Source organism: Drosophila suzukii, chromosome X, assembly GCF_043229965.1.
Source record: "Drosophila suzukii chromosome X, CBGP_Dsuzu_IsoJpt1.0, whole genome shotgun sequence".
Taxonomy (NCBI): domain Eukaryota; kingdom Metazoa; phylum Arthropoda; class Insecta; order Diptera; family Drosophilidae; genus Drosophila; species Drosophila suzukii.
In genome coordinates this window covers 13067058-13083798 of record NC_092084.1, presented here as the reverse complement: position 1 = coordinate 13083798, position 16741 = coordinate 13067058, and the positions used below count along the sequence as shown (strand labels likewise).

The 16741-nt window shown below is 34.9% G+C and overlaps 1 protein-coding gene across 8 annotated transcripts; it reads left to right on the top strand.

Annotated features, from left to right (window-relative positions):
- Window positions 1-736: 736 nt before the first annotated feature.
- On the top strand, window positions 737-16730 carry shi (dynamin-1 shibire). 8 transcript variants are annotated; one of them, XM_070997565.1, is made up of 16 exons: window positions 805-1140; window positions 1408-1694; window positions 3639-3712; window positions 3780-4536; window positions 4604-4720; window positions 4782-5010; window positions 5067-5224; window positions 5291-5397; window positions 6970-7163; window positions 8872-8991; window positions 9444-9455; window positions 11836-12039; window positions 12099-12192; window positions 12598-12737; window positions 12802-12944; window positions 16294-16730. In XM_070997565.1, the coding sequence occupies exons 2-16, from the start codon at window positions 1549-1551 to the stop codon at window positions 16442-16444; spliced, it is 2646 nt and encodes an 881-aa protein (XP_070853666.1). In that variant the 5' UTR covers window positions 805-1140; window positions 1408-1548; the 3' UTR covers window positions 16445-16730. The 8 variants fall into 8 exon arrangements, with proteins under 8 accessions (XP_065724063.2, XP_065724062.2, XP_065724061.2 ...); XM_070997566.1 differs by lacking the exon at window positions 9444-9455; XM_065867991.2 differs by lacking the exon at window positions 9444-9455 and having other exon boundaries at window positions 737-843; window positions 5067-5397.
- Window positions 16731-16741: the final 11 nt, after the last annotated feature.

Here is a 16741-nt window from a genome sequence, read left to right as displayed (position 1 = left end):
GCCACCCCTATGGATACGGTGTCTGCGCAGTGGCTAAAATACGTAAAATGGGCTGACATGCGCAAGAGGAAATAGTAATAGTAAGGAATAGTAACCCCATTTCAGGTTAACAATAGAGCTCGATAGCAATGAGTATATGAAAATCCATAATCTTCTGCCCAACTAGTCAGCTGTTTTTGAAAAGCTCTTGTCCGCGACCTTGCGCTTCCATAGTTATCGATAGGGAACGTCGCAAATAGTGATAGTTCTTGCAACCTGTTCGAACAGGATGTCGCTGTTGCAAACGAAGCAACAGAAGAACAAGAGTAGTTTCTGTAAAAAGCTAAGATTCAATTACTTAAAATGTCTAATAAATTTTAAAATATAATATTTTTATAAAATTAAATTTTGAATAGTTTTGTATGCTGACATTACAGATACTACATAGTACAAACCATTTTTATATGTTTCACCCTTTTGAAAATAGTACTGAGAGATTTTCAATGGAATGCTCGTTAAAAAATATTCAATAAATATACAAATTACAAGTTTCCTTTTTAAATAAGGATTTACTTTTTCTCACAAAGGATTAGTAACCTATTTCCGCTTTTTGTCGCTGTTGCAGAGCTTTGTCGTTGTTGCAGAACTATGCTCCGTCTGAACACGCTACAAGACCCCGAGTGCCATCGATTAATATCGAACCTCTAATATCGATACTGCGAGTGATTCACACAGCTCTATCAATTATACCAAAAAAATCAGACCAGCTTATCGGGTACAGATTATGAATGCGTTTTTGCATCTCTAGTTTTAGTCGAAAAATTTCATTGAAACGCTTTGGAGTGGTGGAGTGTGGTGATAGTCGTCAGTTTGCACAATAAGAAGAATATTTGTTTAAAGACAAGACCCAAAATTGTTATATTAGCTGTGCGTTTGGCCGATGGACATGACATTAAGACACAAACACTACACTGTTACTACGCCTGAGAATTGAACGACAACGACGATTGGAAAAGTCGATGATAATTTCTATATATACAAATTCTTTTTGTGTAAATGTCGATAAACATTTTCGCTTGTAACGCAACAACCTTTAGATGTCGCACTACTCGCGAATTCTCAGAGTTCCATTATAATCAGAAGCATGAAATGAAATAAAAGGTTATTGTGGTGTGGTATTATTATATCGGGTTAACTTGACCGTGTGCGAGAATGAGTAACTCTTGAGCGAGCACACGAGCGCTCTCCAATAACGTTTTCGGTCTTCAATTTGCTTACGCATATTTGTTTTTTTCTTTTTTTTTTTTTGAATCCTACTTCCTATATACTATGCTATATGAAAAGGAAAGTGGCAGAGAGTGCAAAAAGAAAGGACCTGGAAGAGTACACATATATGATATGTAATTAATGTACAACAACACAATACAGTAATTGCAGAGGAGGGCGCAGTGCAGAAGAAAACGCAGAGAATAAAACACGAACCACCCGGACGGAGTCACGATCGCAGTTCGATCCGTTCTGAACACCCCCAATCTCTAATCTGATTGTGAAAGAGCAGCACTTGCCGCAATGGATAACCTCATAACGATTGTAAACAAGCTGCAAGATGCGTTCACATCGCTGGGCGTCCATATGCAATTGGATCTGCCGCAAATCGCAGTGGTCGGCGGCCAATCAGCTGGCAAGAGTTCTGTTTTGGAGAACTTCGTTGGCAAGTGAGTATCGCAACCCCTATTTGTGCTATATGTGCTATCAGTACCCCAAATTACTAGCCTATATTTTGATTGATAATAGCCTAGCCTGGCTTGGCTTTGGCTGTGCTTTTTTGTGGAGCTTCTTGCCCACAGCAAATCGATTTTTCCGGTCTTGCGGAATTCTCTGTATTGTGTGATAACTTTGCCCAATGGACATTATCATAATGATTCAGAACAGTCCTTGTGCTTTACCCAATTTATAAGGCTTCAATTACGTATGAATCATCATATGATAACACTCTACCCCCGACTTTCTTTTTCTTTATTGTTTATTAACAATCTATAATTGTTGTCTTCGAAGCAAGTGTACTTGTAAATAATGGCCAAACATTATCAGCGCTGGCCGTAACTTAATTATCGTGATAAGAAAGTTTATCTTTTTGGTTCGCTATCAAAATTTGTATCTAAAATGTAGTTTCAAATTCCGCTGGGCAAAGGGACAGGGAAAACATATAGCTTAATTGTTAACCAAAAACCTAAAATATATGTATCAATAACGTTTATTTTGTGTATCTATAAGCCTGCGCTGTGTCTCATTTTTCCATGCTATCGCCCACTCTTTATACAAACCTAATGAAAACAACGGCTTACGCCAAAAGAAAATGATATAAGGAAAATGTTTGTACTATGCCATTAAAGTTTTTTTTAACGATTTGTAAAGAAACGTTAATTGTAAATGCTTTTTTTCATATCAGTTTTATTATATCTTTGTATACGACATTATGTGTATTTGCTTTATTTATTTAATCAATTGAATTCCTGGAATGACTGAAAATAGAGTAATCAATAAACACATTAATGTATTTAAAAACTGCATTAAACCATGTAGAGTTTGTGCTTACATAAGCTAACCATTTTCAAAATAGCCCAGATAGATTTCGCATGCGCCGTGTTTACACGTACCTACATACATACTTACATATATGTATGTATATATTTTCACTGGTGGCTCTGAAGGAAAATGTTGGGGGCAGAATTTTCTAACTGGCAAAATACTTCGGTTGGGCTTTTGTTTGTAAAGCAATTAATTAGACGAATTATTATTTATGAAAATCTTTGTTTCCATATATTTATGTAGATCTTTCTATTAGGGAGGTTCCCCATATTACATATAAAGCAATCAAAAGATACAAGAGATTAATGTTAACGACAATTGGGCTATAACGTTTTACTAAAAATGTATTTCTATTTTGAATCTCCCTAGGCAAGAACAATTTTTAATTTAATAATCCAATTAAAAAAATATCCTGCTTATAGATAGTACTAACATAATCTTATATTAATAAAAAAAATATATAGGAGCTTTATAAGAATTATGAATCTGCCCAGGCAAGAACAATTATTAAACTTAATCATCCAATCAAAAAATGTTGTGTAACAAAGTATCCAGCTTTTACATCTTACTAACTATAATCTCTTTATTTTGTAAGTAATATTAATATATTAAAAATATTATATAATAATATATTTAAAAAAAGGGCAGCTTCATAAGAACTAAGGGTTAGAACAATCAAACTCCCCTTCTTTCAAGGGAACTTTATTGAACTTGGTGGATACGCTATAAACGAGATATAACCTCATTACAATGTCATCTTCGCTGACGCACCAATCGAAAAGCTCAAATAGTGGCGAGGGCCTGCAATTAAGCACTGCAAATTCCGAATTTCGTATATTTAAGAAAAGGGGCGTTGACCCTATCAATGAGATTAAAAGCAAAACATTGAGAATCGTAAAATACTTATGTTTAAGGAAGGGGCGTTTACCTATGAGATGTGATTTCGCACAATCAAGTTGAAATCGGCATCAATATGAATGTATAGGATGGGAATTTTGGGATAGGCATACTCCCTAAGTATCTCCTTATCTCATCTCATGACTAATTCAAAAATTTCTTATTTTCCGCAGAGATTTCTTGCCTCGTGGCTCTGGTATCGTGACACGCAGACCCCTTATATTGCAGTTGATCAATGGAGTTACCGGTGAGTTAAAAGGGTTAATATCACCAAAGGGGTATTCATAAATAAAACTGCTTTCCATTCGTTACAGAATATGGCGAGTTCCTTCACATTAAAGGCAAAAAGTTCTCAAGCTTTGATGAGATCAGAAAAGAAATCGAAGATGAGACGGATCGTGTGACCGGTAGTAACAAAGGCATTTCAAACATTCCAATTAATTTGCGCGTCTACTCGCCCCATGTACTCAATCTAACTCTGATTGATTTGCCTGGCCTAACGAAAGTGGCAATTGGCGATCAGCCAGTGGATATTGAACAGCAAATTAAGCAGATGATATTCCAATTTATTCGCAAAGAGACTTGTTTAATTCTGGCTGTGACACCGGCCAACACGGATCTGGCCAACTCGGATGCCCTCAAGCTGGCCAAGGAGGTGGATCCGCAGGGTGTGCGCACCATCGGCGTTATCACAAAGCTGGATCTTATGGACGAGGGCACCGATGCCCGGGACATTCTTGAGAACAAGCTGCTTCCTCTGCGCCGTGGCTATATTGGCGTGGTGAACCGATCGCAGAAGGATATCGAGGGACGCAAGGACATCCACCAGGCGTTGGCGGCCGAGCGCAAGTTCTTCTTGAGCCATCCCTCCTACCGTCACATGGCCGACCGTCTCGGAACCCCCTACTTGCAGAGGGTACTCAACCAACAACTCACCAACCATATTAGGGACACGTTACCTGGCTTGCGAGACAAGTTGCAAAAGCAGATGCTTACCCTGGAGAAGGAGGTTGAGGAGTTTAAGCACTTTCAGCCCGGCGATGCCAGCATCAAGACAAAAGCTATGCTCCAGTAAGTCAAAAGAGACGTTAATCTATATCTGTGGGATAACTTATAAAACATATGTGTGCTTACATAGAATGATTCAGCAGTTGCAATCGGACTTTGAGCGGACAATTGAAGGCAGCGGCTCAGCTTTGGTCAATACAAATGAGCTCTCAGGTGGAGCCAAGATCAATCGCATTTTCCACGAACGGTATGTTTTTCCCAGCTGAAGCCTCCTCCGCATTTGTATTAATATTTCGTTTGTTTTACAGTCTGCGATTCGAGATCGTTAAGATGGCTTGTGATGAAAAGGAACTGCGGCGAGAGATCTCATTCGCAATTCGAAATATTCACGGTATTCGCGTTGGTCTCTTCACTCCGGACATGGCGTTCGAGGCAATTGTGAAAAGGCAAATAGCGCTGCTCAAGGAGCCGGTTATAAAGTGTGTCGATCTAGTCGTACAGGAACTTTCTGTGGTTGTGCGCATGTGCACAGCTAAAGTAAGTTAACCAATTCATATGGCTTACGATTATGTATTAATTATGTTTCCAACTAGATGAGTCGATACCCACGTTTGCGTGAGGAGACCGAACGTATTATCACAACACATGTTCGCCAACGCGAACACAGCTGCAAGGAACAGATTCTTCTGCTCATTGACTTTGAGCTGGCCTACATGAATACCAACCATGAGGACTTCATTGGTTTCGCCAAGTGCGTATTGAAAATCTCTCTTTGTTTTCTAAAACGTTTTATGATCTGGGTTTCGTTTGCTTATAGCGCTCAAAATAAATCTGAAAATGCCAATAAAACTGGTACTCGTCAGCTTGGCAACCAAGTTATTCGTAAGGGTCACATGGTCATACAGAACCTTGGTATCATGAAAGGTAAGTACACAAATTCTCAAGGTTTAGGCATATTTCAGCAAATTTTAGGAAGCTGTTTGTACCCCTTTGCCGCGGATTTCCCATACTCTTTGCCTTCGAGAAAATACCTCAAAATGATGGAGGATCGCGTTGATAATATTTTATTTTTCATCGTTGGTGGGCGGAACATTGTTAATCCTTCACTTTTTATGTGAAAGCTTCCGAATATAAGAAGAAACGCTTTTTAAACGCTTTTTGACCGTTGCCGCATTAGCTTTGTTTCGGTTTGGAGTACTGGGCCTTGTAAATGGTGAAGGATGGTTATGAAATGACAAAACGGTTGTGGTGACAGAACCTTGATATTTTTTTATAGAAGAACCAAAAGCAAAATTGGGATGGAATCTTATTCAATCAATGTACCGCCCTTCTGAAGGTATTATCTTGTGTTGCAATACTTTTGTGATTAAGTGCTTAAACTTTTTTGCGATTTCCATACATTGACCTGTCATGCTATAAACCTTAATTTACTGGATAGTTCACCATCATAGAAAGCATTATTGAGGCTTATACATCTAGCACCTTGGGCATCCATCCTCCATCAGTTTTGGCACTCCATACATTAAAAAAATTGTAGTTAAAATTTACCAATATAGTAGTTAAATTAGTCCCAGACCATTAATTGGTCAATTTGACCAACAAATGCACACCATTTCATAGTAGTTTTAAAATTAAATACTAACTAAAGCGACAAAAAATCACTATATTTAACAGTTGCTAACCTTATTGTACAGTTACGCAAATAACAAAATTGCACAACTTACCATTTTCTGTTTGTTTTACTAGTAAATAGTAAACAAAGTTCTAAGCTGACCAAAAAAATACACAAAATTTACGATTTATGGTAGTTTTACTTTTAATTAATAATCAAAGCGACAAAAAAAATAAACGTCACTATTTTTAATAGTTATTAACCTTGTTTTGCAGTTACGTAAACAACAAAATTGCACAACACCACTTTCTGGTTTTTTTTACTAGCAAATAGTAACCAAATCAACAATAAACTACACCTGCACTATTTTTAATAGTTGTTAACCTTTTCTTATAGTTACGTAAATAACAAATTACACAAAAGAATCATTTTATGGTAGTTTTACTGTTAAATAGTAACCAAAGAGTAACTTAATTACACGTCGCTATTTTTAAAAATGCATTTTCTGTGCATTCACCTCAGTGTTTATCATCTAGTCACCCACATATAGACCTTAAATGTTTTCTATTCTTCTCAGAACTTCGGTTAGGGTAGCGAAAGTTATTCACCAGATGGCTGTTCGACTTGAAACCCAAATCCCCAATCCCAATTTCACTGAAGAAACTGGGGAAAAAGTGAAAAAAAAAATATACAAAAGTTTTGTATATATATAGATATAAGCGTTGGGCGAAATAAAACGAGCATTACTAATCCAAATTGAGTTGTAACCTCTTCGTGAAGTTACCCCCGCTGTTAACGCTGTAATATTTAGCGTCTGGCCTACAATTTTTTACCACGCACGTAAATTCCATGGGCATTCATTGAGTTTCAACTGTGTCTTGCAGGTGGATCGCGTCCCTATTGGTTTGTGTTGACCTCCGAGAGTATCTCCTGGTATAAGGACGAGGATGAGAAGGAAAAGAAGTTTATGCTGCCGTTGGATGGTTTAAAATTGCGTGATATTGAACAGGGATTTATGTCAATGTCTAGACGTGTTACATTTGCTTTATTTAGTCCCGATGGACGTAATGTTTATAAGGTTAGTAATTTTTGTTAACATACAAAAAAATGAATTTTAAATGATTTCAGAAAAGCGAAAGCAAAAAAAAAAAAAAAAGAACAAACAAAACCAGAGAAAAACTTTAAATCAAAATAACTAAACAAACGACAAAAAAGAAAAAGGAATTTTTGAAGATATTTTTTGCAAAATATTTCAAATTTCATTATCTACCCCAATTTGAATCCTTTGGTTGAATATATAGTCGGGAAAGAGATCAATTAATTATTTTTTTGTATAATATAAAAATTACTATGTTTTTATCAACATTTAAGTCGAACTAAAGGAAAAGGAGCTTGCTGCGTCGTAAACTCCTTTTGCTTTTTTATTTTGTGATGCTATTAAGCTTAAGAAGTTCACGACAATATCTGATTTGCAGTGAATCGCGCCAAAATTAGTCATACATCATTATCTAATCTCGTAATTGTATTTAAAGCTTATGCACTTCAGCGCATTAGTCAGAAAATGAAAATGTCTAGAAACTTTGTTTCGCAAATGCACCTAACATTAGAAATGATATTCCAAAATCGTTGATAATACCGTAAAGCTTGTCGAATCTTGAGAATCTTTATGGTCAAAAACGATTTTTGGTCTAGGAAATCTAAAATACCGAGAGGTTTTTAAAAGTATATTTAACTTTTCGCTTAAGTTGAGGAAACTAAAAGTTTTATGGAAATCAACACTTTCTTTTCCTTTCCTTTTCGGAACTACTAAAAGGGCTTTTTCATTTACCCCATAGTAAGCAAGTCGAGCTTTCATCTAGTAATCCTCATGTGCCAGAATTTCCTACATTGCCTTAAAATACTCGGTGTACACAGATCTAATATTTATGTTTAAGCAGTAGTTATTTTATATATTTAAGCAGATATTAGCCATAAATAGCATATTAAGATTAAGTAATCCCTAAACGGACTGCATATTTTCAAAACATTTTTTGGAGACTTGAAATCGCGTTTTCAGCACAAAGACATATTTCACGGACCGTGATATCCTGGACTCAGAGGCACACAATATAATGTCTAGGGATGTTAATCGAAGGTGTGATCGGTCTTGAATAACATTATAAAACAAAAAACAGTATTATTCACTTCCCAACAAAGACGACACCACACACAATATTAATTTTTCTTAAATTCTTCATGTTTGTTATAGTTATCATTTTAACAGTCGATCAACGGTTCCACAACAGATGCGCAGATGGGGCTATTAGGCTACACAGATCGACAATGACTTTCGAAATGCGAAAGCTTCAATGGGTATACATATATGGCGTGATCGGCGAATAACCGAGCATTCAATGGAGAAACATCCTGAGAGAGAGAAGTCCGTTGTCTGCGTTGTTTTCACAGTCCGTCTGTTGAAATACCAAGTTCGCGAGAACTATAACTCTATATTATAGCACCTACTTTTCCGCCTTCTATGGATCTTCAGTGCCGAACCCTAGATTTTTTAAAGAATTAGAATAAATCAGTCATTTTTGTATTTAAAAAAACAAAGAATGAGTATCGAGTTCCGCCGAGCACGTCTTAATATGAGTTCATTATATAATATAACTTGAAAACAAAGCAAGCAAAATTAATTCTTAAGAAATATCACCATCTTCTTGATCTGATTGTCTAATGAATGTACTATGTGCCTCACAATGTGTCTCATCACAAATGTTTTGTTTTCCAAACACACGGTATTTTAGGATTACAAACAACTGGAGCTGTCGTGCGAAACCGTGGAAGATGTGGAGTCGTGGAAGGCCTCCTTCCTGCGAGCTGGTGTCTATCCCGAGAAGCAGGAGACCCAGGAGAATGGCGATGAGGTGCGTATACAGAAACCCATTATCCACATAAGTACGTCTTCTAGATACTGGTCTGTACACTAATCTCTACACCAATTGGTTATATTAACTGCCTACAAAGTATGCAATCCCTTCAATAATAACCTATACACTTCGTATTTTAACTTTGGTTAATATTCTCAACCCTATGAAGTGTATAAATGATATGATACTCGTGTTCTTTTTCCTCCTATAGTTGTCATAGGAAATTTTTCTCCCATTTGCGTAATTGGTTTTCATTTGTTTATCATTTAAGTATATTTCCAAATAAAGTGAACAAAATTCAGACTATTACATAGACAATAAAGAAAAAATAATTAAATATTCATGGCAGAATAATTTACATATATATATATCTTTGTTTTCGCTGTTTCACTGACCGAATCTACAAAATAACTCGCAATATTGATGCTATATGTATATTCGTCATCCAGGAAGGACAAGAGGTTTGTTAATCTTTGAACTTTACGGACTATATTTTATTTAGTATATCCACCTACGAGAATTCGTATCAACCTATGCGAATTTGATTACTAATAACTAATACATTATTTTAACATCTTTTGATTAATTAAGAATTGTTTGGTTCGATTTATTTGTTTTTTTTTTCATTTCAAAAATAGTGAGGTATTTTAGCCGTTTTTTGAAAAACTATTTTTTCAAAATTCTTTGTATAAAAACTAATATTACTAATATATCATTAATCGGTTCAGGAAATGCTTAGAACTACGGCTTTAAATGTCATCACATTCATAAAAAGTAAAAATTTATATTAATAGTAAACAAAAACATTTATTTAAGTGTATTCTTAAAGATAGTACACCTGGTGATATAAAGGTGGTGTAACCCCTTAAATGGTTAGAGGTGCGATTAAGTGAAATATCACCATCCGAGTGAGACTTTAAAGACATCATTAACATTATTAACTATTCAAAAAAGGTTTTTTAAACATTAATCGATTTTTTTGCACTGGCTGGAGCATTTATCGATTTTCTCGGACTGTGATATTTTTTTCATTAACCAAATCTGTGATCGAAAGAAGGTAGCTGGCTCGGTTCTTTCACCTGATATACTTAGTACGCCATGTTTATTTAACTAACCTAAAATTACAGATTATCTCCATAGTCGGGCAACTCTCGACTATTGTGTTGTTACGTGTTTCTTTTAACAATTGTGAACATGTTGTTCTCTTCTATTTTTCCGCCACCTACCGAACAAAACGACAAATCTATGAAACGCCAAATAAAATATATACACAAAATTAATAATTTCTTCCGGTTGGTTTTTAGCAAAAAGTATGTTGATTTCAATCGTTTTTATTGAGTTCATTTTTTATTTATGTAATTGTTGAATTTTTCACTACCTTATTATATATTTATAGCCGTTACTCGTAGAGAATAAATCGTATACTGGAAATATTACCAATCCTATATAAGATTTAGCCATGTCTGTCTGTCCGTAAGATCGTCGGGATTTCTGGACCTCAAAGAACTAACGATTTGGGATTGGTATCATTGCGTAAGAGGGCAGTGAGTAGCGGGTATCCCATAGTCGGATACTCGACTATAGCGTTCTTTATTAGTTTTATTAAATTTCAAGATGGTTCGTCTCAATTTTAAGTAAATAAGGGTTGTATATAGACGATGAGGTTAGTGGTTTGGAATACAAACCTCTTGCCTAAATATTTATCAACATTTTACTTAAAAGAGACAGTCGTCAGTTGCATGCAATTTGGTCTTCTTAAATTATTTGTTATTATATTAAAATATTGGTATTATTTATTTTACTCAACGCTCAAAATATTTAAACGCATGGTACTTAACATGTTTTTGGTCATAACAAAGATGAGAGTTCGGATAACCCATAAACGAGTGGGGAAATTTCAAATTCATCGTATTCAAGCTTATAAAAAACGCAATAAAATTTAATTTTATCCCAGGCGTACCATTTTTCTTCGTTCTGGTTTTGATTTTATTTCACTGATAAATGATAAAAGGTTATGTTTCCAAGTTTTAAAATAGAATCTTCAAACTGCGGACAGTTTTATTGAAGTTTGTTCATTGGAGGAGCTCTTCAAAATATGGTTTCAGTTAAATGTATTTCAAACAATGTAGATTTATTGATCAAACAAATATGGACCCTTATTAAAATGGATCGAAATGGATCAGTGTCACCACCAAATGAATGGAATAAATATATATCAATTAAAGAACCTTAAGCATAGACTATAATAGTATTTTTTTTAAAACCCTCCCGTTAAATGTTTGTTTGTTATTAAAATAGTTAAGTTCCATATTTAAAATCACTTTTAAAGGGGTTACGCCACCCCTGAATAATGTTTTTATTTTTAAAGAATCCTATACAGTTTGAAGAATAACTTTAGCGATCCCTTATATCGAAGTTGACTTTTATTTAAAATTGATATTAAAATCCATTTGTAAAGGTCTTTAGGCTCGCGTGTAGTAGTCCAAAATGTCAATGAAAATTTTTCGCCTTGGCTACTTTTCACCAGGAGAACACTAAATACAAACCCTATATCTATCTATACGACCTTTATGCATGTTTTTTTTGCAAATCCTTTTGGTTATGGAACATTATTTTTACCAGGGAAGTGAGTAGCGGGTTAAATGTTAGTCGGAAACTCGACTAAAGCGTTATTTCTCCTTTTTATGTGCACGATTCAGTTGGTGATTATGTTTTCAAAATATTTGTTCAGTTGGTTTTTATGTTTTCAAATACCTATGCACTTTATAAAATTATCAACGATCATTTATGGACTATCAAATTCCCCAAACCAAACCTTATACGAATTTCCGCAAACAACAGTCGGCCAGCGAGGAGAGTTCCACCGATCCACAGCTAGAACGGCAGGTCGAGACCATCCGTAATCTGGTTGACTCCTACATGAAGATCGTGACAAAGACCACGCGAGACATGGTGCCCAAGGCAATTATGATGCTGATTATAAACAATGCCAAGGACTTTATCAACGGAGAGCTTCTAGCACATCTCTATGCGTCTGGTGATCAGGTATGCTAACTGATAATGATCTTTAGATCAGGGCTAACCAACTAGCTCTTCTGTTACAGTCCCAGATGATGGAGGAGTCGGCTGAGTCCGCTACACGACGAGAGGAGATGCTGCGAATGTACCGTGCTTGCAAAGATGCTTTGCAGATCATAGGTAAATACTAGGGTATATTATTAATAGGGTATATTGTATTCGTCAGAAGGGAGCGTTTTCGACCCTATAACGTAAAAGTATTCTTGACCAGGATCACTATCCGAGTCGAACTATTCATGTTCGTCTGTCCTTTCGTCCATATGAACGCGGAGTTTCGAATAAGGCTTGCAGATTCTAGAGATTCTTGCGCAGGGCAAGTTTATTTCAGCTGGGTGCCACGCCCATCCTAACGCCCACAAGCCGACAAAAACGATGGATCCCAAATCTATGTTTCTTTGCCTCCACTTAAAGATGTATTTACTTTGAGTTGGTTAATGGGTATCTGAAAGTCGAGACAGTCAACTATAGCCCTCTCCCTCGTTAACATGTATATTAAGAGCTTTCCCGCATTTACTTAAATTTAAGGCGACGTATCCATGGCAACTGTGTCCTCGCCCTTGCCTCCTCCAGTTAAAAATGATTGGCTACCAAGTGGTTTGGATAACCCACGTCTTTCCCCTCCAAGCCCGGGTGGAGCCCGAGGTAAACCAGGACCTCCCGCACAGGTAAGGCTGAATGAAATAATACACATGGTAGGGATATATCCTATTTATATGGCTTCCTTTCCAGAGCTCCTTAGGTGGACGGAACCCACCATTGCCACCAGCTACAGGCCGCCCAGCTCCAGCGATTCCCAATCGCCCAGGCGGTGGGGCACCACCACTACCCGGCGGTCGTCCCGGAGGAGCTCTGCCCCCACCAATGTTACCATCGTGAGTACTCCCCGTTTTCTGTCTATTGGAAATACACATAACCATATATGGGTCATTATTATGCAATAAGTTCAAAATTGTAACTTATTTTATTTATCTCAAAGAAACTGCAAGTGGAAACGCGGTATTTGTAAATAATGATCCATATATTAGGGGTGTCACAGAAATCCTTAACGATATGGGTTATCGATAAGCCAAAATAATCGCGTTGCCACAGAACCACAAAAAACATTTTTTAATATATCCAAATAGACAATATATCTTAAATTTGAGTTTATGTTGCAATAACTTTTTAATTTCTAAGCTTTTTCTGTTATATTAACTCCCTTTAAATGATATAATATTTTTAATCAGTGCTTTCAAAATAGTCATATTTCTATTGTAGGTAATAAAATTAAAGATAAATTCAATCGAAAGCGATTTATGTGGCACCTCTGTGTAGTTTAGTTGTATTATTTTATCCACAATCGGCTGAGACCTTTTCATCTCATGTGTTTGCTGCATAGAAATTATATTAGTTTACAAGTGTTTTTATTAATAATTAGAAGTGCCCTCTAAAGTACATTTTTTAACGATGTACAATGACTTTTGAAATCCGTGAGTATTAACTCAAGCATATTTCAATGCGACTTCGCTAATGTATGTTTTTAAATGGGTATTACATAATAATCACAAGTCCTGGTTAAAAATGTATACTATGTATTTAATTTATGATTTTAATGCTTACTAACTACGCACTAACTATTTACCTAACCAGTGTTGAAAATCAGGAACTTAACTTCCTTTTCGAAAAAGAAAGCCTTTATTTAGTAGACTTTGAAAAGAACATCGGTGGCACCGCGAAATGGAATTGAAGAGAATTGGAAATTAAAGCAAACGCGATTTCTGTGAAAACCCCACACATATTTTATGAAATACTCGAGTAACCTTTGAACCTCCTCTTAATAGTGTTAAACCTAAGTTAAATGACAATGTTCCTGCCCCAGGTATTTTGAACAAAATTAATAAAACTGTTTTTGCTGTCTCTTTTTCTCTTTCTATGTGATACGATTAAAACCGAAACATTCTTATAACTCACTCACACAACACCAAATAAATAAAAATATTACAATATACAAATGTACAGACGTCGTTAAATTGTTGTCAGCATCGAGAAACATCTATGGGGATGAACTTCAGAAAGTAGCTTGCTGACGATTTAACCAACACACTACCCAATTATAGTATACTTTCAACAATTGTAATTTGATATTATTCCGGCAAAATCCAAAAGCTAACAACGATGGGAAATCGATACATTTAAATCGCTTGCGTATTATTGTAGTCATATATATATAATCTGAAAGCGTTAAAACTGATATAAATTCTTAATATGTGAAAAGCAAATAGTCGAGATGCACATGATTTCTTTAATTCCATAAGATGTTTTTCGTAATGTCTACTTTCCTGTGTAGATATAATATACATATATATATGTACAAATGTATGTGCATTTGTTCGTGCAAGTCTAATTATTATTATTATAATTTGATGTCCCCTTATCAATGGCATACGCTCAAAAGTTTGTAAACTATTTGTATGGGCAGATGCTTAGTGACGATATTAACCAATGATCTTAATTATATAGCTAACTATTAATAAATAGCTTTCGTTAACTGCATTGTGTTGTTGTTGATGTTAAACTATAAAAAAACCCAATTAAATTAGAAAATGTTAGGTAAAGCAACGTTAAAAACATTTCAAGTCAGTCACAAAGTATTTCCTTGAACTTAAAAAACAAAACTGAAAAACTAATAAAATAGATAAATACCCCTTCCATTTAATCGAAAATGTAACTGCAAATATTGGAATTAAAACATATTAAGTGCTTTCGTTTCTCTGATCTCCAATATGCATTCTTCCATTTTTTTGTAAATTAAAAATGAGTTGGTTGATACACATTAACTATTTGTTTGCCATCGAGATTCTGTTACTCTTTTTTTTATGTAATTTCTGTAAGAAAAACATTGTATTCCCCTAACGATAAAATGTATCGATTGTGGAATTGCTAGGTGTCCCGTTTCCAAGAAACGATTAAGTTAATCGATTAAATTAACGCTTATTTGTATTGTCCATTCCTTTTCAACGATTAAAATCAGTTTGTATTGTTATCTAATCAAACGTTTTTTGTGTAATTCCAATGAAAATATTTACAAAATTAGCTGTGTATTGAACAGCCATTCATTTGAGTGATTTGTATCGATTCCCAATAACATAAAACTATATTATTTAACATAATTTTATATGGCAATATCAAGTATACTTTGGTTTTGACATTAGACCAGCGATCGGGATATTCCATACGTGTACCGATCGCTGAATTAGATCGATTTTTTGCCACCGCAGCTATAAACTAATATACATACGTGTTTCCAATATTTATATGTAAAATGTATTATTTTTAATGTTGATTACAAATATAAGTCATGAAAATACTCTTGTGACTTACTCAAATGGATTGTGACGATGGAAATATGCAGCAACTTATATTACATATGACCACTTTGCGTATACACAAATAAAGTGCATAAATAAATACATAAATTGTTCGTATTCAATAAGTGTGTATTGCTTACTGGCGGGAAACATGATTTAGCTTATGTTTGGCGTTAAAACTTAATAATAATACCCACCGATGTACATACATACATAGCGAAGTCGTGTTGGGAAAAGCTTAAGGGAATACTCTTGATGGTTTATTTCAGGTCTATTAAAGGTCTTGAGAGTTCTCAAGAACTCAGCTTTATAAATATACACTAAAAACCGAAAATAATCGTTTTTAAAATAGAAAATTCACCATATAACCATTAAATATACTGTTAAATTGAACACTTTAAAAACTATAAAAAAATGTTTTGAAGTTTTTTAAATGCAAATCTCATATCTATTTTTTTTTATTAACAACAAAATTATAATCTTTACATAAATGTCAGCATAAAAGTTTGATTCTATAATTGTTTGGATAGATTACTACATCTTGAATGAAAATTCGAAAAGCTAAAATACCAAATATACTATTAAATTTTTTTTAAGTATATACCAAAAACCTAAAATAATATTTTTTAAAGTCGCAAAATCACTATAAATTAAATATATTTTAAAATTTAACACTTGATAAAGTAAAATTAAATGTTTTGAAGTAAATAAAATTATAATCCTTAAGTTCAGTGGCACATAACTATATAACATATAAGTTCGATTCGAAAAGTGTTTGGCTGGTTGGGATGATTGCGCAAATCTATCAGTACACGCTTTATAAACCCTTGAAGTTCTATAATACCAAACTCAATAATCCACTTGTCATTTCAAGCCGTGTCTCTGGAGCTGTCGGCGGTGCCATTGTTCAGCAGTCGGGCGCCAATCGCTATATTCCGGAGAGTATGCGTGGACAGGTTAACCAGGCCGTCGGCCAGTCAGCTATCAATGAGTTATCCAATGCCTTTAGTTCCCGATTCAAGTAATGCGAGCAAAATTAAGCACAATATGCAAAGTATGCAAATTATTTACTGAGGAATAGCAAAAACACGTACGCGTCATCATATCACCATCAAAAGTCAAAGAAGTATAACTCGAAGCTTTCAAGATGTCTGTTTGGTTTAAAATCTATGGAAGCATTCATCGGTGTGTCACAACATCGCTGGATATTTCCACATACAAATTAATGCTCTCGAATTAGTAGTATCATCATCAACCATTTACTTTTAAAAGTATATTTTAACGTGAAATAAACAAATTTATTTTCCAAAATGAGTATTTAT